Source organism: Leptopilina boulardi, unplaced genomic scaffold, assembly GCF_019393585.1.
Source record: "Leptopilina boulardi isolate dan_hultmark-lab unplaced genomic scaffold, ZJU_Lbou_2.1 LbouV2_330, whole genome shotgun sequence".
Lineage (NCBI taxonomy): Eukaryota > Metazoa > Arthropoda > Insecta > Hymenoptera > Figitidae > Leptopilina > Leptopilina boulardi.
Window position 1 is genome coordinate 856,844 of NW_026137897.1, and position 25,946 is coordinate 882,789.

At 24.9% G+C, this 25,946-nt stretch overlaps 3 protein-coding genes across 3 annotated transcripts in view; 2 read left to right on the forward strand and 1 right to left on the reverse strand.

Annotated features, from left to right (window-relative positions):
• The window catches only part of LOC127285226 (mitoguardin), a 43,198-nt gene extending 23,876 nt beyond the window's left edge, over positions 1-19,322 (forward strand). The window contains exons 4-9 of the mRNA XM_051311122.1: positions 12,368-12,555; positions 14,562-14,699; positions 14,780-14,892; positions 16,080-16,248; positions 16,812-17,045; positions 17,122-19,322. Of these exons, the coding sequence (XP_051167079.1) occupies positions 12,368-12,555; positions 14,562-14,699; positions 14,780-14,892; positions 16,080-16,248; positions 16,812-17,045; positions 17,122-17,439 (1,160 nt within the window). The 3' untranslated portion in view covers positions 17,440-19,322. The remainder of the gene's footprint in view (positions 1-12,367; positions 12,556-14,561; positions 14,700-14,779; positions 14,893-16,079; positions 16,249-16,811; positions 17,046-17,121) is intronic.
• Positions 18,465-20,500, reverse strand: LOC127285237 (uncharacterized). Its single transcript, XM_051311141.1, has 3 exons — positions 20,129-20,500; positions 19,731-19,969; positions 18,465-19,593 (listed from the first exon to the last, which is right to left on the reverse strand). Exons 1-3 carry the CDS (start codon positions 20,269-20,271, stop codon positions 19,469-19,471), a joined length of 507 nt encoding a protein of 168 aa, XP_051167098.1. The 5' UTR covers positions 20,272-20,500; the 3' UTR covers positions 18,465-19,468.
• A 93-nt stretch (positions 20,501-20,593) lies between these two features.
• On the forward strand, positions 20,594-25,452 carry LOC127285245 (F-box only protein 42-like). Its single transcript, XM_051311146.1, has 6 exons — positions 20,594-20,972; positions 21,042-21,382; positions 23,927-24,233; positions 24,311-24,450; positions 24,699-24,823; positions 24,897-25,452. Exons 1-6 carry the CDS (start codon positions 20,849-20,851, stop codon positions 25,447-25,449), a joined length of 1,590 nt encoding a protein of 529 aa, XP_051167103.1. The 5' UTR covers positions 20,594-20,848; the 3' UTR covers positions 25,450-25,452.
• Positions 25,453-25,946: the final 494 nt, after the last annotated feature.

Consider the following 25,946-nt stretch of genomic DNA (forward strand, 5'->3'; position numbering starts at 1 on the left):
TGGAGTAAAAGTTGCCAGAGATGCGCAGAAACTTCGGACAGGTCCAATTTTACTTTTAAAGTAGTAAAAGTTACTTTTTCTTTTTTTCCGTGTACTAAAATAAAATGAATTTCAAAGAAGTTATTGCTTATAATTTAGCAGAGTCAATATAATTTGTTTGCATTATGAAAAGACGGAACGCATATATGAATAAGCTATAAAATTAATTTGTTTGAATTTTCATTTTGACAGAATTTCATTACCTATACAATTTATATTTTTAGAATTCGAATTATTATGTTACAAGAAGTTCTATATATGAAACTAATATAGAACTATATTATAGATTTCTATATTACAGAATTTTTATTACCTAAATAAATTTTTATTTTACAAAATTTTTATTTCATCAAACTTTGGCAAAATTTTTATTTTTTCAAAATCATGAGATTATTTCACTGCTCTCTTAATTTGAATTAGTGCAGTTGGTGGAAGTTGATTATTGAATCGTTTAGTGAAATTTTCACTAAAAATCAGTCATATATTACTAATTTTCAGTGAAAATTTCACTAAATGATTCAATAACCGACTTCTAGCTATTTTACCAGTTAAATTTCATTGATTCAAATTAAGAGAGTGATGAAATAGTTGGAATTTAGCAACTGAATCACTTTTGTAAAATTTCCACTGAAATTCATAAGTTGTATTTCGATGAAAATTTACTACAATTCTATACTGATTGAATCAGTCAAATCTGTTTTAGCGATTAATGGTAATGCAGATTTAAAACAGTCAAATCTGTTTTTACCGATTAATGGTAACGCAGATTTGAAACAATCAATTCAGTTTTACAGATTAATGGTAATGTAGATTTGAAATAGTCAAATCTGTTTTACCGATTAATGGTAATGCAGATTTCAAACAATCAAATCAGTTTTAGCGATTAATGGTAATGCAGATTTAAAACAGTAAAATCTGTTTTTACCGATTAATAGTAATGCAGATTTGAAATAGTCAAATCTGTTTTACCGATTAATGGTAATGCAGATTTGAAACAATCAAATCTGTTTTACCGATTAATGGTAATGCAGATTTTAACCAGTCAAATCTGCTTTACCGATTAATGGTAATGCAGATTTAAAATAGTAAAATCTGTTTTAGCGATTAATGGTAATGCAGATTTAAAACAGTAAAATCTGTTTTTACCGATTAATGGTAATGCAGATTTGAATTTTTAAATTTTAATCAGTAATAATTCTATTAGTTTTCAGTGGATCGTGATTGAATGTCAGTGGAAATCTTACTGAAGTGATTCCAGTTGCTAAATACCAACTATTTCGTCAGTAAAATCTCATGAATTTAAAAAAAAAATAAAAATTTGGCTAAAGGTAAATTCTAGATAATGAAATTTTGCCAAATAAAATTTAATTTTACAGCTTATTCATGGATCCAGAAAAGACGATTTTTGGGTTCTAAATACTTAAGAAATTTTATTAACTAAGAAAAGTAACCAGAACAATTAGTACTCTCTAAATCTGAATTAGTAAAAATGATTACTAATTTGAATTGGTGACTCACTTTTTGCTTCTGAATTAGTAAAATTTTACTAATTATTAGTAACTTTTACTAACAATTAGTAAAATTTAACTAATTGTAAAGCAAAAAGTGAGTCACTATAATTTAAATTAGTAAACATTTTTACTAATTCAGATTTAGAGAGTTGGGAAATATTTAACATTCTTGTGATAACTAGGATTTTTCTTAGTGGAGACCCTCTCGTAAAATTTCGTAGGAAATCTATTGTATTGTCTAAAGTGTTGAAAATGCAAAAATAGAAGAAAATGCATCACAGGGATATTGAATCTATATATTTTCTCGAGGTCTATGCACTCTTGCGTTCTCATTTCAACAATGGTCTGGGGGGTCAGAATGCACACAATGAGACTTTCTATAAAATAGGATTTTCTCCTTTCGAGTTTTTGAATCCAAAGAATAGCACATATATATATATGAAAACTCGCGGCATTATAAAGATTTTATATTTTGTGTGTACGAGATATATTTGTATATGTGATATGCTGCGGATACAATAACATTTTTGTTTGAAAATTGAACAACGAGACACTAAATCACTGATCAAATTATTTCTGATGATTCATCATCTATATGAGGTAGCGTTGAGTTTTAAATTGAATCCCCTTTTATTCTCTCTTTTAAGATTCACCACTTATATAAGAGAGAGAGAGTATTTCATTGTTATATAACCGTATATTTATTTTCAATTTTCTTGATTTTATAGTTCTGTGAATTCTTTATCTATATATGGATATTGCAAAAGTTAACTGCACCTTTGTTTTATCTCCAAACCACAAGTGTATAATAATATATAATGCATTTCAAATATTCTCTGCAACTTGAAGATGTAATTATATGTGCGCATTAGTTTCTTGAGGATTTTTTTGTCATTTGTCGAGAGGTGTAGAATTTTTTTTTATGTAAACATTTATTCTTAAAGTACTTTCAATGTTTTTTTTTCTTTCGTTTATTTCGCGAAATTTCGAATTCTTCAAATTCCTTTGGATTCCGATTCAGAGAAATTCATTTATAGTTTCTGAAATGAGTTTAAATATTATTGTTATCATTTGCGAAGTAGTTTTTCACATTAGTATTTTTCTTCTCAGTAGGTTTTTTATAATATGTTTGTTTTTCTAAAATTATTAGTTAGAATTTTCATTTTAATTTCATTTATTTTTTAGATCGAACTTTAATTTAGCAGAATTCACATTCAATTGAATTTTATATGATTCGAATTTTTAAATAATTTCCAATTCACCGAATCTTAATTTGTCCGAAAAACAATCAACAGAAAGATTTGGGGACTATTTTTAAAATTTTACCAATCACGATTTTTTTTTGTTGATAATTTCTAATTGGTAAATTTTAAAAATAGCGCCCAAATTTTTCTGTTTATTTTTCGAACATTTGCAATTTCGGACAAATTAAGATTCGAAGATTTAAGAATTCTATTAAAAATTCCTGCAAATGTAAAAATTGGAAAAAAATTAAGAGTTGAAATTGAAAATTATTTTGTATTTAAAAATTCGAATCGCATAAAATTTTTGCATCAAGTTTTAAGAATGTGAGATTGTGAGAGTTTGAAAGTTATAAAGTTGAAACACATGCGCTAAGGATAAGGCACTTGAAAAATGAGAATTTCTTCCCCTCCCCCGTCTGTCATTTATTTGATTTGAATTTGCCAACTTCTATAATGGCTCACACCACCCTTCATATAAATGTTCTGATTAAACAAAGATCTTCACTGTTTTAGAAGTCTCACTAAAGAAAAACCCCATTTTTACACGTGTAAGGAAAGTCTCAAGTGACCACTCGTATATATGTAGTACTATTACCACCCCCGTGTGTGTCTATTCTGCTCTTTTTTTTTCCTCTCGCCCATATATATAGTAATAAACCTATACAGGAATTTGTACGACAAACTCGAGTCTTACAAGAATCGATAGAATTCAGTGAACAGAAACGAATCTTAGCACTCTGAGATCGTGATTTTGGGATATTATAGCATTTCTTTATCTCTCTTTGCAATGTCGAGAAAAAACAGATGTCAGATTATTTCCATGAATCTTTATATTTACATAATTTTATTTGCTTTGATTATAAATATACAACTTTATCAATCTATATATATGTATTTCCTTGAAATTGAATATCAGCTTTGAAATAAGAGTTTTCTCTGTTTTCAATTAATATATTTGAAAATCACTATACTTTTATTGATATTTTATAAAGTACTCTCTACTAATTGAAAGTTCTATAAATGAGATTGTGCATTATTCGAGGATGACTTCATCGTTACAGCTTCTACTTTTTGCACAGTTTGTTCTGATGCTTAAAAAATTCTTGTTAAAATAATCATCTCTCTCTCTCTAAATTTGTATTAGTCATTTTTGACTAATTCAACTGGGGCGCAAGAATATCTCAAAAATCATTATTAAAATTTTTTTTTTTTATTATTTAATTGAATTTTAAATTAGCAGAATTCTCATTCAATTGAATTTTATGTGATTCGAATTTTTAAATGACAGAAATTCCAATTTAACGAATTTTTATTTGTACGAATTTTTATAGTTGACAGAATTTTCATTTTGTCCGAACAAACAATCGACAGAAAGATTTCGGTGTATTTTTTGAAAATTGACCAATTAGAAATTATCAAAGAAATCGTGATTGGTCAATTTTAAAAATTGCGCCGAAATCTTTTCTGTTGATTGTTTATTCGGTCATTTGTAACTTCGGACAAATAAAAATTCCCGGTTGAAATAATCGAAAGGTGAATAAATTTAAAATAAGAGAGAATTGTAATAATAAGAGTCTGGTTATTTGATTCAGAATAGGTTACTATTTTTTGAGGTTAGGAAATTAGACTAAAAATCTTTAGTTTACTTTTCTACAATAGTTCAAACAATTATTAATTAATACTAAATTCAAAGATTCTGTACGCGAGCTCTGTATTAAAATCATAAAATTAAAATTTGAACCCCAGAGGGATCGAACCCTAACTAAATGATCCAGTGTAATTCCTGTAAACTTAGGCCTTAACGACTACGACCATTGCGGACTTTAGAATTCTTATCCTATATAATCAATTCCAAAGACTTAAGATTTATCTTTAAATTATCTTTTTCTGTCAATTTTCTTCCATTGCACTGTAAAAAGAAAGGTATTAATTTAATACCGACTTCAGGTACTAACACAGAAAATTAAAAGGTATTAAAATAAGCTGCAACGCTTATTATTTTAATCCAATTTTGCTTATTTTAATTCCAAAATGGATTAAAATAAGCAAAATTGGATTAAAATAATAAGCGTTGCAGCTTATTTTAATGCCTTTTAATTTTCTGTGAAATTGTCATTTGGTATACCTAATATCGGTACTGTTTTAGTACTTTTTGGTACTGTTTTAGTACTTTCTTTTTACAGTGTGAAAATTTATTTTAATTCTCAGTTTCATTAAATTATACCAAATATACAATATAACATCAGCCGTGTATAAATTTTCTCTATTATTCTCTAAATTTGAGATATAATATGAGTTAAAACATATTTATATAGTTGATATGACAATGTCGTTTTGGAATTCTTATGTGTTGTTGAATGAAATAAATATATACATTTTATGTCAAATCTTGTATATATGTATATATATATATATACGAGGGGTTGCGAGAATCACGAGTTAATTGTTTTCTAGGTTGACTGCCATCCGGGAACACCCACTCATTCATAAATTCTTTACATTACTGAAAGTTCGCACCCAACTGTTATAATATACGGTTGGGATGTCCCCTCTTCGTTATCTGGTACAATATGCCCTCTGAATGGAGTGCTTGAGAATGATAAAAACTTGCAATTAGCTCGAGCTATTGAGAGGGTAATTGAATTTTTACATTTGCTTGTTACAAACTTTGATAACGCTCTGAATGAAAGATTCATCTTTCATTTATAATAATTGATTTCCATTAAAATTTCTCCCTTCTTCAAAATTGTTAAATAAAACGTAGTTTAGTGATACACTAACATAAAGATTTTTGAATTTATATTCAAATTTCTAGATCAAAAGTACATTCATTTTAAGAAATTATTTATGTTTTTATATCTTATATTCTTTCATATTCACAGAAATTTAAAAGGCATTAAAATAAGCTGCAACGCTTATTATTTTAATCCAATTTTGCTTATTTTAATCCATTTTGGTATTAAAATAAGCAAAATTGAATTAAAATAATATGCGTTGCAGCTTATTTTAATCTTAATGCCTTTTAATTTTCTGTGATGACATTAGTTACTGTGGCATTAGTTACTATTTCATTCGTTATTGTGGCATTCGTTACTGTGGCATTATTTACTATATGGCATTAGTTACTACAGTAACAGTTAGTTACTGTGGCATTAGTTACTATGGCATTAGTTACTGTGGTAACAGTTAGATACTATGGCATTCGCTACGGTGGCATTAGTTACTGTGGCATTAGTTACTGTGGCATTAGTTACTGTGGCATTAGTTACTGTGGCATTAGTTACTGTGGCATTAGTTACTGTGGCATTAGTTACTGTGGCATTAGTTACTGTGGCATTAGTTACTGTGGTAACAGTTAGATACTATGGCATTCGCTACGGTGGCATTAGTTACTGTGGCATTAGTTCACAGAAAATTAAAAGGCATTAAAATAAGCTGCAACGCTTATTATTTTAATCCAATTTTGCTTATTTTAATACCAAAATGGATTAAAATAAGCAAAATTAGATTAAAATAATAAGCGTTGCAGCTTATTTTAATGCCTTTTAATTTTCTGTGTTACTGTGGCATTAGTTACTATGGCATTAGTTACTGCGGCATTAGTTACTGCGGCATTAGTTACTGTGGCATTAGTTACTGTGGCATTAGTTACTGCGGCATTAGTTACTGTGGCATTAGTTACTGTGGCATTAGTTACTGTGGCATTAGTTACTGTGGTAACAGTTACTATGGTAACAGTTAGTTACTATGGCATTAGTTATTATCACCGAAAATTAAAAGGCATTAAAATAAGCTGCAACACTTATTATTTTAATCTAATTTTGCTCATTTTAATACAAAAATGAATTAAAATAAGCAAAATTGGATTAAAATAATAAGCGTTGCAGCTTATTTTAATGCCTTTTAATTTTCTGTGTTATTGTTTCTATTTTGTTCTTCATTTTTGCTTGTTTTGTTCTTGCTTTGTTTTTATGTTTTTCACAAGACTGCGTGTATATATACTCTTAAGTCTACTCGAAAAGAAAATCGTCTCTCTTTTTATATTTTTATAATAAAAAGTCTAGGCGCGCGTTTAGAATGTGAAATAGTGAGGCAAAGAAATTTCTCTTTTCAAATTTTGCATAAGTGTTTATAGTAGCATGCTATTTAACACGAGAGAGCTTTACAAAACATCTCCTCAACCAAAAATGTAAAAGACATAGGCCAAGCGAGACGCGACGTCGCAAAATTGAAAGTCTTCAGTGTCGCGAAAACGATTTTGTCAAATCGTCGCTTTTCAAGTTCTTATAACACTTGAATGAATAAAACTCTGCATATTGTCTGTAATACTATATATACATATAGCCGGGAAACATTTAAAATAAAATTTTGCAGAATATAAAATTCGTTTGGAATTTTTTTTTTAAAATTAATTACAAACAGTTTGCACGGTAATTGTTATGTCATAGTAATCGAGTTGCTACAGAAAATTAAAAGACATTAAAATAAGCTGCAACGCTTATTATTTTAATACAATTTTGCTTATTTTAATCCATTTTGGTATTAAAATAAGCAAAATTGGATTAAAATAATAAGCGTTGCAGCTTATTTTAATGCCTTTAAATTTTTTGTGACAGTAACTAATGCCGCAGTAACTAATTCCGCAGTAACTAATGCCACAGTAACTAATGCCACAGTAACTAATGCCACAGTAACTAATGCCACAGTAACTAATGCCACAGTAACTAATGCCACAGTAACTAATGCCACAGTAACTAATGCCGCAGTAACTAATGCCACAGTAACTAATGCCACAGTAACTAATGCCACAGTAACTAATGCCACAGTAACTAATGCCACAGTAACTAATGCCACAGTAACTAATGCCACAGTAACTAATGCCACAGTAACTAATGCCACAGTAACTAATGCCACAGTAACTAATGCCACAGTAACTAATGCCACAGTAACTAAAGCCACAGTAACTAATGCCGCAGTAACTAATGCCTTTTAATTTTCTGTGATAGTAATCACGTTTCTATGGTAACCGTTGCTATGGTTGCTATGGTAACTGTTGCTATAGTAACCGATGCTATGGTTCTTTTTATAGCTATGGTTTTTTTTTCTTGCATCATTTTGGTCCTAAAAACATACAAAGTGGTCAAAAAATGAAAATTTTAATTTTTGACCATAGTCAAAAAATTTTAATTTTTTCAAAAAATGAAAATTCTTAAAGTGTGGAAAATTAAAATTTTCTTTTTTTTTTGGCAGCACCTAGTATATGTTTTTAGGATCCAAATGATGTTAGAAAAAAAAATATAACCTCCTTTGATAAGTTATAAATATTGTTTTAGTTTTTTTTTAGCACACTTTGTGTATATATAATGAAGACAAAAGATTTAAATCTTTGACGTGAGCCACAAAGCACTTTGTTTCCATTTAAACGTACATATTGCCAAAGGACGCATAATCTTCTTTATGTATACTCGCGTTCAGTGTATTGAAAACATGAAAGACACTTAGGCAACTTTGTTCCAAATAACAGTCGTTATCCGATTAACAACTTTTATAGAATTTCGCAAAAATGCAAAATAATAATTTTTTTTTTGTACTATTCTCTTTTTTATTTAATTTTTTAAGGAGGTTCAACCCATTAACATAACCTCAAACTGTAAAGTAGTTTTTAATATAGAAATTTCAAAATTTGATAAAATTAATTTTATTTGTACTTTTATTTATTGTGAACTTTTTAGATTGAGGTTATGTTAATAGTCTAAGTACCCTTAAAGAAGAATTTATTTTTCTGTAAAATAAATTTATTGTCCTTAAAAATTCTCTTATAAACAGTTAGATAATCAACATTTTTCAAAATGAGAATAGTTAGTAAAAAAAAAAAAAAAAATTACATAGGAAATTATAGACGAGCGGTGTAGTAGAGTCGAGTCTTTAATTAACGCTCATAATTTCTCTCTCTCTCTCTCTCAGTTATATACTATACTTAATTGCTTGAATCATTCACCTCGTTGCCAATTTGGAAAGGTCCTGAAACCTCTTTAGGGTGGGGTTTAAAACCGAGTTAATAGGCAAAAGGTGTATATAAACACTGCAAGGGACGAGAAATCGATGTCTTTTTATTAGTCAGGAAATATTACGCAAAATAGTTTTGAAATTAGTTAATTAAATGTTATATATTCCTCCAACATGCGAAAATAATAGAAAGTTTATAAAATGTCATGTTATAGAAAATTATATTGTGGAATTTTGTTTAAATTTCTATATTTATTAGAATTTTTTAATAGAAATAATTGTAAACTAAATTTTTAAATTCAAAAATTTTTAATTAAATTTTTATTTAATGGGATTTTTACTTGAAATTTTGCTGCATTTCTATTTAGCCAAATAAAAATAATATTTTAAATTTGAAATAGTTAAAAACTACTGAATCACTTCAGTAAAATTTCCACTGAAATTCAGTCGTATTTCACTGAAAATTTACTAGAATTCTTTACTGATTGAAACAATCGAATCTGTTTTACCGATTAATGGCAATGCAGATTTGAAACAGTCAAATCTGTTTTACCGTTTAATGGCAATGCAGATTTGAAACAATCAAATCTGTTTTACCGATTAATGGCAATGCAGATTTAAAACAGTCAAATCTGTTTTACCGATTAATGATAATGCAGATTTTAATTTTTAAATCAGTAATAATTCTACTGATTTTCAGTCAAATGTGCGACTGAATTTCAGTGAAAATTTTACTGAAATGATTCAGTTGCTAAATTCCAATTTTGTCAGTGAAATTTCACTGATTCAAATTTAGAAAGTTTCTTTTGATAAATTTCAAAGGCAGAAAATTATTATAAATTTTGGCGCGAAATTTAAAATCATTACTATATGGAATTAAAATTTTAAAATTATTATTCTAATAAATTCTTTTTATGAGAGAATTATATACGATTAAAATTATATAATTTCTTAATACTTACTTTATTTTCTGATGGTGAAACTAAGTTGAAAAAAATGATATCTATAAACGATAAAAGAGTCTTCAATCGTCAATTAGAAATGAATGATTTTCTTTTACATGATATTAATCTGTAATTATTATTGAGATCATACAAATGCGCATAATGTTGATTACAGTTCAAGGATATACGATATATATATATATGTTACACAAATATAACAGTATTACGATTATATTTTTGCAATCTCATTATAAAACATACGTGATTTAATTTCACGTAGATCCTCAAAAAGATTGCTTGTTTTAAATTATATGTTTTGTTTTATAACCTTTTGATTCTGAAAATTATCGATTAGTTGGCAAATTCTTTTGGCGCAGTTATAATATAAATAAAATTAAACTTTTGCAGATTGCAATATTAACTTTGGAATTGTATAAACATTTATATATATATTCTTTTTATTTCAATCAAAAACCTAATAAAAACCATTTTAATGTTAATATCTTAATTTTAAAAACATAAATAAATTTCTGTTGAAAAGATATATTATAAATTTTAATGCGCGCTTTATCCTAATTCATAATTCGTAGAAAATTTGACGATTTGAATGGTTCTTTTTAATCTTTTAATATATATTATATATATAATATATTCGCCGCTTATGGAATTAAGAAATTATATGAATATAATCTCATTTTCAAATGCAAATTGACTTGTTGATCGTTTCCTCAAGGACAATATCTGCTTAATTATATATTCATCGCGGAAATTTGTCGAAAAATGATTTTTTTTTAAATTTTTGGATCATTTCTATTTAATCTAATTTTTATTTAATTTTTTCTGTAAAAATCCACTTAAGATTTTTTACGTTTTCTTATACGTAAATGTTAATTTAATTTAATCAAACAGTGTAATTACCCTATTTTATATAACACAATTAAAAAGTTTAGTTAATTCAAATAAAAATTTGGTTCATTCCAATAAATAATAATCATTTGGTTTATTCAACACTGAAAAAAAATTTACCTTAGAACAGCAAAACGTTTCACTATAGTAGCAAAAGTTTTGCTTGGTTCAATTAAATCTTTTGCTATTCTAGTGAAATATTTCGCTGTTTCAAGTAAATTTTTTTTTACCATGAAATGAAAGCTTAATTTTATAATTTAGTTGAATCAACTAAACATTGTTTAATTGAAGAAAAAAATTATTTGATTCTAATAATCGGTTACTTGACTATTAAATAAATATTTATTTGAACTAAATAATTTTTATTTGAATTAAATAAATTGTATTAAAATAATTTTTTGTATTTCAATAATTTCTATATTTGAAACAAATATCATTTAATTGACTCAAATAATAGTGTTGTAACAAATATTTATTTAATACTAGAGGGGCTATGCCCCCCTGCGCGCTTCGCGCGCCAACCCCCCTGTTTTAATCATTATTTTTTAATTTTCCATTGATCTTATTTTTCCAAATGAACCACCAATTTCAAAGAATTATTATTGCAAATTCATTGAAATCTGAATAAATATTATTAAAATTAAAATTATTAAATTTTAATTAATAAATTAATTAAATTAATAATAAATAAATAATTAAATAAATTAAAATCGACATTAAGAAATTATTTTTAAATATAATTTCAATAAAATTGCTTAAAAACCAATAAATTATTAAAAAGTCTTGAAACGAACATAACCTCAAAATTTAGGTCATTTCTGGCGCGGGAGGGGAAATAAGAGGAGGGAGGGGGGGACTTGCGGCTATATTCAGAGTCTTGAAACGAACATAACCTCAAAATTTAGGTCGTTTCTGGCGAGGGAGGGGAGGGATTTGCGGCTATATTCAGAGTCTTGAAACGAACATAACCTTAAAATTTTGGCCATTTTAGCGGAGGAGGGGAAATGAGAGGAGGGAGGGGGGACTTGCGGCTATATTAAGAGCCTTGGAACGAACATAACCTCAAAACTTAGGAGGGGGAACTCCCCCCTCCTAGGTCAAGAATTCTTGAAACAGCGTCGGCGGCGGCGGCGATATCTTTTTGTAATATAGGAAGACAAATAAATATTTATTTGATAATAGTCGAGTAACTGATTATTTTAAGTGATTCTTTTTTCTTCGTCTTATTCATTGTGTTAGTTTCTCTTTTTCTATTTTGAAGTTGATAGTTTATTTTTCGTTTATTTCTCAATATTGAAAATTTTTCGTTATATTTTTTATATAAGTAAAAGGAAAAAAAGATTTACCTGAAACAGAGAAATGTTTGACTAGAATAGCAAAATATGTAATTGAAACAAGTAAAACGTTTGCTATTATAGTGAAATGTTTCGCTGTTCCAGGTAAATCTTTTTTTTTTTCGTTTATAGGTGTTGGTTATTTTTTCCGTTACGTTTGTATACATTAAAATTGCAATATCATTTCTCGAATTAGTCTGATTTGAAATTGTATATGTCTGATGGATGACATCAGTTAATCTTATAATAATGTTATGGGAGAGATAGAGATATTCAAATTAAAAAAAAAAAAAAATAAGTTTAATATAACGCTTAATAGCGGCAATAATGATAAATCTCTAGAAGTAAACGGATGTGTAATGCAGTGTGAATCAACGGTACAGGGCTGGAGGCACTGGAAAAGGCACTTTACTGTTGGGAGGACGCTCTTACTGCATTTAGTTCGGCACTGAACAATGATACTTTGGCATTACCATCAAAAGCTGATGCGGCCTTTACTCACGATGTTCAAGAATTACTCGATTTGGGATATCAAGTGCAAAATAATGCAGAACTTCTTTTTATTGATCAGGTGAAGAAAAAAAAATATTTATTTCTACACTGAAAATAAATTTATTTGATTCAAATAATCGGTTACTTGACTATTATTAAATAAATATTTACTTGAACCAAATAATTTTTATTTCAGTCAATTAAATGATATTTGTATTTTAAATACAGAAATTATTGGTTCAAATAAAAATTATTTGGTTCAATATTTATTTGGTTCAACTATAAATATTTATTTGATAATAGTCAAGTAACCGATTATTTGAATCAAATAAATTTTTTTTTTTTTCAGTGATATTTTTAATTTTTATGGGGCGCATGATTATTTTATAAAAATCGTATAGAATTTTCTTTTCAAAGAATTTTATAAAGATTATTTTTTCGATGAGTTTTCATTTTTGAAAAAACCATTTGACAGAATTTTTTTTTTATTTATTTATTTATTGAAAATATATGGGCAAAGCATTTGTTTTTTAAACAAATTTTTTACTTAATAAAATTTTTGGCTATCGAATTTTTATTTGTCAGAATTTTTATTTTTGAGAATTTCTTTTTAAAGAAATTGTTATTTAAAATAATTTTAATTAAACTGAATTTTAATTTAACACATTCGAATTTAGTCGAGTTTTATGTGATTCAAATTTTTAGTATTTTATCATAAATAACTAGTAAATAACATAAATAATAGTAAAAAAAAAAAAAAAAAACAGTATTTTTTCGTCTCACTTAAGGATATTTATCCACGGAAATGCAGACCTCCAGAAAAAAATTAATTAATTAACATTTAAATAATGAAAATAATTATTAATTTTACTTTTCTGAAAAAAATAAATATTAATTTTCAAGAAAAAAAATTTTTAATCTACAAAATTTATTTATTTAAACAAATTGTATAAAATGAAAATTTTATCCTATGCAAATTGTACAAAAAAATTAATTTTGTAGGTTTAAAATTTTTTTTTCTTAAAAATTAATATTTATTTTTTCCGAAAGTAAAATTAATAATTATTTTAATTATTTAAATGTTAATTAATTAATTTTTCTTGAGGTCTGCATTTTCGTGGATAAACGTCTTTAACCAAGTTTTTCTGTATAAATTCTATAATAATTTTTAGTTAAAAATAATGTAAATACACTGAAAAAAAAAATTAAATTAATTCAAATAATTTGTTACTTAACTATTATTTATTATTAACTATTATTTAAATATTTAATTGACTTAAATAATAATTATTTGATACAAATAAATATTTATTTAATAGAAATCAAGTAATCGATTATTTGAATTATATAAATTTTTTTTCAGTGTATTATTATTATTATTATTATTATTATTATTATTATTATTATTATTATTTTAGTATTGTTCTTTTTTTTGTTTTTTGAAAATTGGTTTTATTTTTGTCACGTACACGCTTATAAACTGAAGGTATTACATTGATTGTCAATTAGTAGATTAAAAAAATCTATAAATTGATTCAATTTGTACGTTAATTGACTGGTGCAATTAACGTAATGAGTCACTTGATCTTTGACGGAGATGAGTGATTATACAGCTTTAGGCATGAAAGAAAGTACCTACTCGCGTATAAAGTCTGAGAATTTCAACACATCTCTCTCTCTCTCTCTCTCTCTTTCTCTTGCTCTCTTCTTTTCTCATTCTCTTTCAAAACATCTCTTATTTAAAGGGATGTATTATTTGAAACATTGGAATTTTAAAGTTGGATATTCACTAAAAAAAAAAAAAAAAACTTTTATTTTTCTTATAAAATTGAAAAAAAAATATTTTAATTGAATATAATTATTCTTATATTTCTTTTTTTATTTAAAAAATACAATTTACGTATTTTGTATAAAATTTTTTATAATGAAAATAAATTTAATAATTAATTAATTTTCTATTTTTTTTCTATTTTTTTAAAAACAAAATCGAATTTCGTAATTTTGTATTATTGCGTAATTGATTTTATAATTTACTTTGAATATTATTATTGACTGAATTTTTAATGAATTTTATTTATATTGCAGCATTCTGTACTTTTTCGAAATGATACTGAAAGTGAAGAAAGTCACAAACCCTCGACAATTGGAACACGTTTGTCAACTATTAAAGATAAACCTGAGGCTGCATCTTCACCAGAATCATTTGCATCAGCGAGGGATGGTGTATGTATAAAAAAAATTATTTAAATTTCAATGTATTATACCAAATGGAAATTTCATTTTTTTTCTTTTTTATTTTAAAGGTTGCAGATTTGCGTGAATTTGAAGAATTTGCGGAATTCTTTCCACATTTTGAAAAGCAAAAACTTTATCATGCCGCCTTGAAACAACACGAGGATAAAGGCATTACATGCCGGTAGTAAAATTATTATTATTATTATTATTTTAAAGGAGAAAAGGAATTCGAATTTATTTTTTAATAGAAATTTTTAAAAATGGTTCTTTTTTATTTATTATTTTCTATTATTGTTTATTCCAGGATAAAAAGGAAATGTTTGGAATAAACTATGAGAATTTTATTAAGTGCAAACTACCTTGTTGGCTCTTTTAATTAAAATTTTATGAGCATTTAACTGGTGTCTCAGCTTGAAGTCGGTCATTAAATCTGTTTTCACAATCGACTGCTATTAAATAGATTTTTTTTCATTAAAAAAAAAAAAAAGAAATTTTCCTCTCTGTCAGACTTGAAAATTTTTTTTTTTTTATTTAAATACTGAACTGATTATTATCAAATAAATATTTATTTGAACCAAATAATTTTTATTTGAATTAAATAAATTTTGAAATAATAATTTCAAACAAATATCATCTCAAATAATAATTATTCGATACAAATAAATATTTATTTGATTAATAGTCAAGTAACCGATTATATTGGAATCAAATAAATTTTTTTTTTTCAGTGCAGGAATATTTAGATTTTTTTTTAAATACTGCAGAAATATCAGAAATTAATACTGGAATATCGAGAAATATTAATATTCTTTAAATAAATATTATTTAGAGATTTTTTAGGAACAAAATATTAATTAATATTTTTTTTAACAAACTTATTTTAATAAATTAAATTTGAATTATGAAATTTAAATTAGATTAAATGATAATTTTATGTTAGTTTAATGACTTGTAATCCTCAGATTAATGTTATTTTGTTGACTTCAAAATTTTTATTCAATGAGTGTTATGAAATAAACTCTAATAAATAAATTTAATACCTTGTAAAAAAAATAAAGAGTCAATTAGTGAGGGATTTTTCAATTCTCATGAAAATTTAATCCTTTTTGTAGCCAATTAAAAACTATTACAGAATAAAATTTGCATTTTAATTGTTGAAAATTCAAATTTATGTAATAAATTTCAATTTTTTTTTTTTTCATAAATGAGGAAATTTTTTTTTTTCTAATCAAAGATTATAATTTTAATAATATTGTTTGTGGTAATTTTGTATTTTTATGTTTTTCGTTTTTCTTTCCTGTTTTAAATGAAATTATTCTTTGCCTATAATTTCTATTTGTGTAATTTATTAAATTGTTCTCATTTTAGTCGAATTCATACGGAATTAGTGAAATGCGGCTCAGATGTTGAATATTTAGCCAAAGTTCATTGTTTACGGCAGGCGTACTCGAAACTTTTTAGTTGGCCAGCTGCGGCAACTTGGATTGCAGACGTTGGTCGACAACTTATAAGTGATTTAATTATCTTTGCCGATAAGGTTAATTTCTTATTTCACTTATTATTATCATTATTGATTATTCTGCTCTCGACACTAATTTTGTCTTACAAAATAATTTTTAACAATTTCAATCAAGTTCTTTTTTTTTTATACGTTACTGAAGTACTCAACGTTTATCATTTTTTATTTAAGACGGAAAATTATAAAATTGTTTAATTTTGTTTATAATTTGTTGATTAATAAAAAGTATAAAAAATATTTTTTAGGTAAAAAATTATTTCTTTAAAAAATTGTTTATCATAAACGTTGTGTATTTCAGCTTCGTTTTTTTTTTTATTGCGAATCTGCAAATAAAAATCAGGTTTTAGAGAAAATTAATCAGTGAATTATTTATTGTATAATTTTTTAATTAAAATTATTCTTGGTTTTATTAAACAAGAAATACTGTAGGACTTTTTTTTAAAATTTTATGTCAAATATAATTTCCACTTTTTTACACTAATTTTTGCTAAAAAGGATTTTTTCAAATTTATAATGTAAAAAAAAATATGAAAATTAAAAGAATGAGAAAAATTTTTATTTTAAAGAAAAATGTTTTTTAGGATCCCAAAGATTATTTACTACATTACGAACGAATGATGGTATTTTTACAAGATACGAGAAATTGTAGTACAATGCAAGAGGAATTATCTGGCAGAGGTGTATTGTGTTTAAATTTTTATGACGTTCTCATTGATTTCATACTTCTTGATGCTTTTGAAGAAGTTGATAAACCTCCATCTTCAATTAAAGCAATTCTTCAAAATCGTTGGATATCCGCCAGTTTCAGAGAAACGGTATAATAATTATTATTTTTCTAATAAAAAAATATATGTATAATTAAAATTTAATTGTAAAAATAATTTTTTTTAGGCAATAGGCACTGCCGTGTGGTCCGTTCTTGTAGGCAAGAGACAAATGTTAAAATATGATAAAGGATTTTTGGCACATTTCTATTCAATATCAGAACAAGTGTCACCGGTTTTGATTTGGGGATTTTTAGGACCAGAAGGAAGTTTACGATCCACTTGCCAATATTTTAGGGATCAAGTCATAGAATTTCTAGTAGATATTTTCAATTTTTTTAAAGTAAGATACACAACAGTCGATAGTCTCGCTGAGGATATATTACGGGAGATGAAAGTTCGCGTTGAAAATATTAATCAAAGACTCTCGTTGGAAGGCTGTTGAAAAAAGACACAAATTTCCAGTTCTTTCTCTCTCTCTATATATATATATATAAAAAATTTGTCTCACGTGTGTTCTAGGGTGATAGTTTTTTTCAAAAATAATTCATAGATTACAAAAATTGTTTCTTACAAACAGTTTATTACTATTTGTAATAATTTGTACTAATTTCTGTCAGTGGAACAGATTTTTTAATTTTTTTTTTTCGAAACAATAATTTACAGGTTACTAAATTATTAATTATTTGTGTATTGTGTAGAATGTTTTCGGTTTTTTTTTACGTTCTTTTTTTTAAGTAGATATACAACTGACGATAATAATTAATAATAATATTTCTAATCTTGCTATGAATATTAAATTGAAATATAAACATTTAAATTGTTTGAAAATTTAAGTTTAAATTCAAATTGTGACGTTCTTATGATTTTTTGTTAATTAATTTTTTTTTTTTAAATTAAAAATACAAAGACGAGGGAAATTAATTATTAAATATTTTTATAATTTAGAGGAAAATGTGTCAAAAAGTAAATTCCTCCCCGAAAAAAATTGAGAAATTTACGAAAATTTTAATAAAAATTTTGACATTTTTTTCTCTAAAATTCTTATATATTTATTAATTAATTTCTATTGTTTGAATTTGTAGAAAAATTTTTTCCCTTATTTTTGGAATAATTATGTAATTTATTGAATTATTCTTTACTGAGAAATTATAAGAAAAAAGCTTGTTTATGTAGCATATTTGTTAATATATATAAATGAAACAATGGTTACCAGTCACTTTTGTGTTACGCAAATTGTTAATTAAGCACGTGCTATTTTATTAGTTGCATTTTTTTTTTTTATTTGTATCCTGAAGTTTGTTATTTTTAGGAATAAATTTTCATTTAATTAACAAATAAGTTTGACAAATTGTATATGTATTGGTAAAAGTAGAGAATTTCTTAATGTTGTTTGTGTCATTTGTGCCACATTAAATTAAGTACTTAAAAAATGGGAAAGATTTAGAATTTATTGCTTAAAACATTCCATTAAGATTCTGATAATTTTTATTTTAATAATTAATGTAAAAGAATTACAAAAGTCATGAACAAATATAATATGTAATTATTATTGATAATAATTTACTCAATGAGTTTTACACTGGAAAACTAAATTCTAAATTATTTAGTTGAAGTATTTTTTAATATATCTTTTAAATATTAAGTCTTAGCCAAAAAATAAACTCGAAATAATTTATGCACAATTGTCTCGTACATAACAACAGTTTATTTACAAATTTTTTTTTTTTTTTTTTTTTAGTATATCCACGAAATCAGCCTGACTATTACACTGTTTATTAATTAGAGTCTCGATTAAATCTGAAAAAGAGAAATGTAAAAAAAATATTTAAAATATTAAATTTTAATTAATTTATTATTTTAAGTATTATTACTTTAATGTTTTATTAATCGAGATTCTGGTCTACTTAAAGACGTGTCTGAAATAAGCGGTGTCATTAATACTTACTGAAATTACAAAATAAAATAATTTAACATAAAATTAGAAGAAAAATATTAAATTAATATTATTCAATTTTTAATATTACGGAAAATTAATATTAAAATTCTAATAATTTTAAATTTATTATTTTAAAAATAATGATTCAAATAAAGAAATTGAATAAAAAAAATTGAAAAAATAAAATTGTTTTTCAAGAATTAAAATGACACTTGACATGTCTTTATATTGACAATTTAAATCACTTTTGTTAATAATTCATTTCTTTTTTGCCAATGTGCAAAAATTGTAAAAATTGAATTGACTAGAAATTCTATTACAATTTTCTTTTAATCAATTAAATTTCTAACGTGTATTTAATTAAATATATATACTCTTTTTTAACACGATTTCTTTGTTTTTTTTCTATAACCAATTATATTTAATATAAACATTTTGTATAATACATTATAGATATGAGTGGTAAATTGTAAAAAAAATAGAGGTACATAATTCCGGCTTATTTAATTGCAATTGTATGAAATAACTAATTAATTTAATCGAAATATGAATCGAATATCTCGTCTTCTGATTCTCCTCCTTCATCGGAACTTGGCTCATCAGGACGTATATATTGAACGTTGTTTAGTCTTTTATATTCTTCTACTAATTTTCCTGCTTCTGTAATGAGAATAAAATAGAAATTTAATTAATTGTCTTTTAACACTTTTGTTAATAATTTGTTTCTTTTTTTTTGTAATTTGACTGAACTTTGAAATATAATACATATTATTAGGTAGTGGTAAAAAATTATTTACCCCAAGTAACTGGATGTTGGATTCTTTTTTTCTCATGCTTAATAATTCGATCAGGATCAAGAAGAATCATGGGATTTTTTTCTGGTTCACTTTGTAATCTCAGCCAATCAGTTCCTGTGTAACCTTTAACAATTTTTATTCTCACTTCCCTTCCTGTTTTTGTAGTTATAGTCTCCTCAGGTACAACTGCTCCAAATAGATTTAATGTAATATAATATTTCTCATCGTTTACAATTGTACTGCAAAAAAAAAAAAAAAAACAGAAATTTTAATTTTCAACTCTCATTTCTTTTTTTTTTTTTGACAAAAAATTGAAATTTTTAATTTTATTTACATTAATTAATAACAAAAATGTAATTTTATTTAAAATACAAAAATATATTTTTAAAAAATCTTACCTGAAAAGTAACTGATCTCTGTCAACACGTAAATAATATTTATCCACATCAACTAATTGTATATGTAAATTAACATAATAATCAGTTTGATGCCATAGAATTTTTGGCATTTTTAAATCACTAATTAGCGATGGCATATTCATTTTTAAAAAAAATTTTAATTAATTTTTGAATTTTTTTTGGTTATGTTGATCAGTATATTTACAAAAGTAAACTTTATGATATATTCTACTATATTATTCTATTTCACTAGAGAATAAGAATTTTTTCTTTTAAATTCAAAACATATTTTTTGAAAAAAAGAAACTTTTTAACAAAAGAAAAACAAAATTTTATTAACAAATTTTTTGTCGGCGAAAATAGTCCCTGTTACGGTGGATATTGTAACTAAAAATTACATTGAAAGTTGAATCATTCACCGCTAGATGGCGCTGATCAACTTGCGCATGCGTGTTTTTAATTTTTTCGTAAATACAAAAATGGCTGTCGAAATATGTCAAATTCATTGTTTGAAGTAAACAAAAAAATTACTTTTAAACACCTTGTAATACTATTATCCGTGTTTATTTAGTTTATCAATAAATAAACAATATTTAAAAATACAATTAAAGTGCAATTGTGAAGTGTATTTAAAAAAAAATTTGCGGATTTAAACGAAAAAAAAAATGTTATGTTGTGAATAAAATTTGAGTGTTTAAAAAAGTAAATTTATCATCAAAAATGCAATGTAAAATCGATGATCTTCCAGATGAAATTTTAGAATATATTTTAAGTTTAATACCACCTTATAAAGATTTACAAGAATGTATGTTTGTCTCAAAACGATGGTATCGTGCCACTAAAAGTAAGTACATTATAATTTTAATATAATTCATTTAGAAATTATAAAACATTATTTTTGTTCTCTAATTAGATGTTATTGAACATAGTGAGACACATTTTCAAAAATCAGTCTCTTATGGTTCATTATTTTGGAATTCGGTATTACCATCACATTGTCCAGTAATATCAAAAAGACATTCACATTCAGCTTGTACATATGAAAATTCCATGTATATTTTTGGTGGTTGTACCGCGACTTGTACAACTTTTAACGATTTATGGAAATTAAATTTGGATACAAGAAAATGGGTGAGACCAATAACAATGGGAAGTTATCCATCGCCAAAAGCTTGTGCAACAATGTTACATTATAAAAAGAAATTTATTCTCTTTGGAGGATGGTCTCATCCTTCTGCATATCCTGTTCATCAGGTATTTTATTAATTTTCTTTTTTTTTTTTTTTTTTATTGTAGAGAAAATATTTATTTAACTAGCTAAATTAAACGCGCGCCAAATTGAGTATTTAATTGTTTGTTATAAAGAAATTAAAGATTAATATTATTAATAATAATTTAATTTATTAGAATATTATTACATATTAAATGATAATAATGAAAATTATATGTTTACAGGCCTCGGATTATACGACTTTTTCCGACTTTTTTCAAAAATACGACTTTTATCGACTTATTTTAATAAAATGCGACATTTTTTTTTTACATTTGAAAAAAAATTTAAATAAAATACATTTTTTTAGTATAAAATGTAGATCTTCTTCAGATCTTCTTCAATTCAATTATTTAACAAATTTTGAACTAAAATGATTCTTCACTAAATTAATTATTTTTAATAATTTTAATGAAATCACAAATTCAATTATATCAAAATTATTTTTCAATTAAAATTTTTATGAAATTTAACAATTGTTTCTAATTTAAAAAAAAAATAACACAATAAAATTGAATTATTTTTTTAAAATTTCAATTCAAAATAAACTAAAATTCAATTCCAAGTCCACTTCTGGGTCGAAAGGCTGAAGCTTAATTAATAAATAATAACTAAAATTCAATTATTACCCGAAATTTTAATTCAAAATCAATTAAAAATTCAATAATTATCCAAAATTTTCAATTTAAAATTTAATTATTTACCAAGTTTTCAATTTAAAATGAAATAAAATTCAATTATTTTCTAAAATTTCTATTCAAAATTAATTATCCAAATTTTCAATCAAAAATGAACTTAAATTAAATTATTATCCAAAATTTTCAATTAAAATTAAATTATTATCCAAAATTTCCAATTAAAATTCAATTATTTCCCAAAATTTTCAATTCAAAATGAACTGAAATTCAATTATTTTCCAAATTTAAAATCAAATAAAATTTAATTATTCTCAAAAATTTGAATTCAAAATTAATTGAATTTTCAATAATTTAAATTTAAAAGCATCTAAAATTTAATTATTTCTAAAATTTTCCATCGAAAATATTTTTTTTTTTTTTTGAAATTTAATAATTTCAATTATAACTCTAAGGAAATTCAATTATTTTTAACTATTTTAATAATATTCTTTGAAAATTCAATTATCTGAAACCATTTTTCAATTGAAAATGATTTTCAAATTATTGTATTTTGTCCGCATTTTCTAATAAATTTTTAGTGAAATCATCTAAAATTTCAATTAAAAATCACTTAAAGTTTCAATTAATTTCAAAAATCTCAATTTTAAATCTTTGAAAATTCAATTATTTATTTATTTATTTATTTATTTATTTACACGGGCAATACCGGAATAAAGCCCTGTCGTACAAAGTACTGTATTTACAAAAATTTTAGACTTATTTACTAATTGGCTGCGCCATTACTATTTAAATTGAAAAACAAATTGCGTATTAAATTAAATTTAAAAAATGTTTTCCAAAAATTGTTTGATAAATTATTTTTACAGGGTGTCTACTAGTCCTGGAAGTCCTGGAAATGTCCTGGAATTTGAAAAAATGTTCTGGAATGTCCTTGAAAGTCCTGGAATTTTAATTTTTGTCCTTGAATTTTTTATATTTTGCTTTTAAATTTTCAAAAATTTCTAATTTTATCAATCAAGTTAAAAAAAATTCATTAAATAAGTAAAATGAAAATTTACTTAAGTAATTAATTAATTTTTTAATAATTTCTGAAAACAATAGTTAAACTAAAATTTATTTTATTCCTTTAAAGTCATCCAATTTAATGTCCTGGAAAAATAAGAAATTTGTCCTGAAAAGTCCTGAAATTTTAATTCAGATTTTTAGTAGATACCCTGTTTAAGTTCTGTAAAATTTAATAATTGTTTGAAAATTAACAATAACATTTGAAATTTAATTATTTCTAAAAATTTCAACTTTAACCCTTCGAAAAGGATTATTATTAAAAAAAAAATTTTTTTTATTTAAAAATCTGTAAAATATTTTTGTTAAAATAAAAAACAAATCCACTTTTTTTTTGAATATAAATCGACTAAAACGACTTTTTTGTGTCTTTAAGTTGATTCGAGGCCTGTGTTTTTATAATTAATATTTAATAGGTATTCGTTGGCCCCTGGTACCTTAAAAATTAATTTTTTTTAAATTACTATCTTGTACAAAATTTCCTGGCGCATCTTTTTTCTCATCATAAATTTTTTGTATTTATATACAATTTTTGAATCAATATACAACTTTAAAAAAAATTTCGTTGATAAACGTTGTGTACTTCAGCTTTGTGAATTGAATTTTCGAATTTTGAATTTTAAAGAAACTTATTCCGAAATTTGGAAACACAATTATACAACTTTGGCAAAAAATGAGAAAAAGAATTGTCAAAATTTGACACGTCATAAGATTACTATTCAAAAAGACACGTGAAATCAGAAAAGGACAACTTCAAGTTAGGACAGAAGGACAGACTAAGCATTTTATTATTATATAATAATTTTTAATTTTTTTTTCTATTTTTAGCAATGGAAATTATTTAATGAATTACATGTCTATTCAATTGAATCGAATCGTTGGAATGCTGTTTGCTCATTGGAAAGTCCACCACCAACTTCAGCGCATTCAGCGACAATTCATGGGAATTTAATGGTTGTTTTTGGTGGTGTTTGCAATGGTTATAGTGGTGATCTTTATCCAAGTTCAAATGATATTTGGTGTTTGAATTTAGATACATATTGTTGGCATAAGCAAGCTACTTTTAATCCAAAACCACAAGCACGTTATGGACAATCGCAAATTGAACTTGATGAAAAACATCTTCTTATTTTGGGTTTGTTTGAAATTTATATTTTATTGAAAAAAATATTTTTAATATAAAATTTCTCAAAAAAATTTTTTTTTTTTCAGGTGGATGTATTGGACCAAATTCGCCAATGGAAGACGCTTGGCTATTAACAATGGAAGATCCAATTTGGACATGGAGAAAAATAAATATGCGAAATACTGAATGGGCACCGTCTCGCGTTTGGTGTCATCAAGCATGCAAAGTATAATTTTGAATAATAATTTTAAAAAAGAATTAAAAAAATTAATTCTTCAATTTGAATTTTTTACTTTTACAAAATTCGAAAAATTACTTTCATATTTTTTATATTTATTCATAATTAATAAATAATAATAATAATAAAACAAAACTAATAATTTTATTAAAATTTTATAATTTCTATATCTATTTATAATTATTCTATTATTTATTGATTTTATTGTAATTTATGTAATTTATTAAATTTTCCAGGTAGGAAATTACATAATTGTTTTGAGTAAAAGTAAACGTCCATCGCAACCAAATGAAATGAGTATATCGCAAAAAAATGTTGCCTGCCAACCGCCACAACCTCCCGAGGTTGCTGCAAATGAAAGGTATTTTTTTAACACCAAAATTATTTATTAATTTAATAAAAAAAAAAAAAATTTTCCCTAATTTTTCATGCAGGCGAAGAAGCGTACCGCAAGAAATTGATCGTGATGAGAATGTAAATGGTCGTCATGGAACATTTTCAAAATTAATACCCGAACGTAATGGCCAATTGAATTCAACAAATCCCACGATACCAAAGAGAATGTCATTTTATAATGACAGCCAATTGAGTATGGCAGCGTTTCGTGGTGAAACAGTGCGTGCAAATTCAAAAGCAAATCGTCAACGACAATTGGAATCGTTACGTCGTATGGAAGAGAGAATACAAAGAAGTAAAATTCAAACGAAACAAGTGAAAAAAACTGAGAATACTTTGTCAATATTTGTTCTTGATATTACAAATGTATTGTGCGATGATTGCACAGCATCTTGGGTATCATTGAAACAAAATGGACAATCGGGACCCGATGAGAGAATACTTTATTCACTTGCATTGGGACGTGGTGAATTAATTGTTTTCGGTGGTATTCGTAAAGAACGAACGACAATACAAGGTCGGCCAGATATTGATGATTCGGAAGTTTATAATGATCTTTATTTCATAAATCCACCTCGTTATGTAATATAAAAATGTATATTTCTAAAAAAAAAAAGAAAATCACGTAAAAGACTGCTTTTCTAGTTATTTAAGTGAAATTTTGCTCTATATTCTCAAGAGGTGTTAATGCTCATTTCCAATTTTTAAGATAAATTGGAATTTTATTCATGATATATTCCGACTCCTCAATGCTGCCTTTTTGTACTATAAGAATATTATATATTTGAGAAATGAAATCAAGAATTTCAATTAAATTAAACAATTAACACTTTTACAATTTCCACTTAATTAAATAAAATTTTGAATTATTTGTTTTTCACGAAAATCAAATAATTGTAATATGTAAAACTATATATATATAATTATAAATTTAATGTGCAAAAGTGTGTTGTAAATAAGTTTAAAATGTGATTTTATATTGTATAAAATATACATTGAGAATTAAATTCTTTAATTCGTCGTTACGATACTTTCTTTTTTCATTCATTTAAACAATTTAATTTCGATTTTAATTTGTATTTTAATTT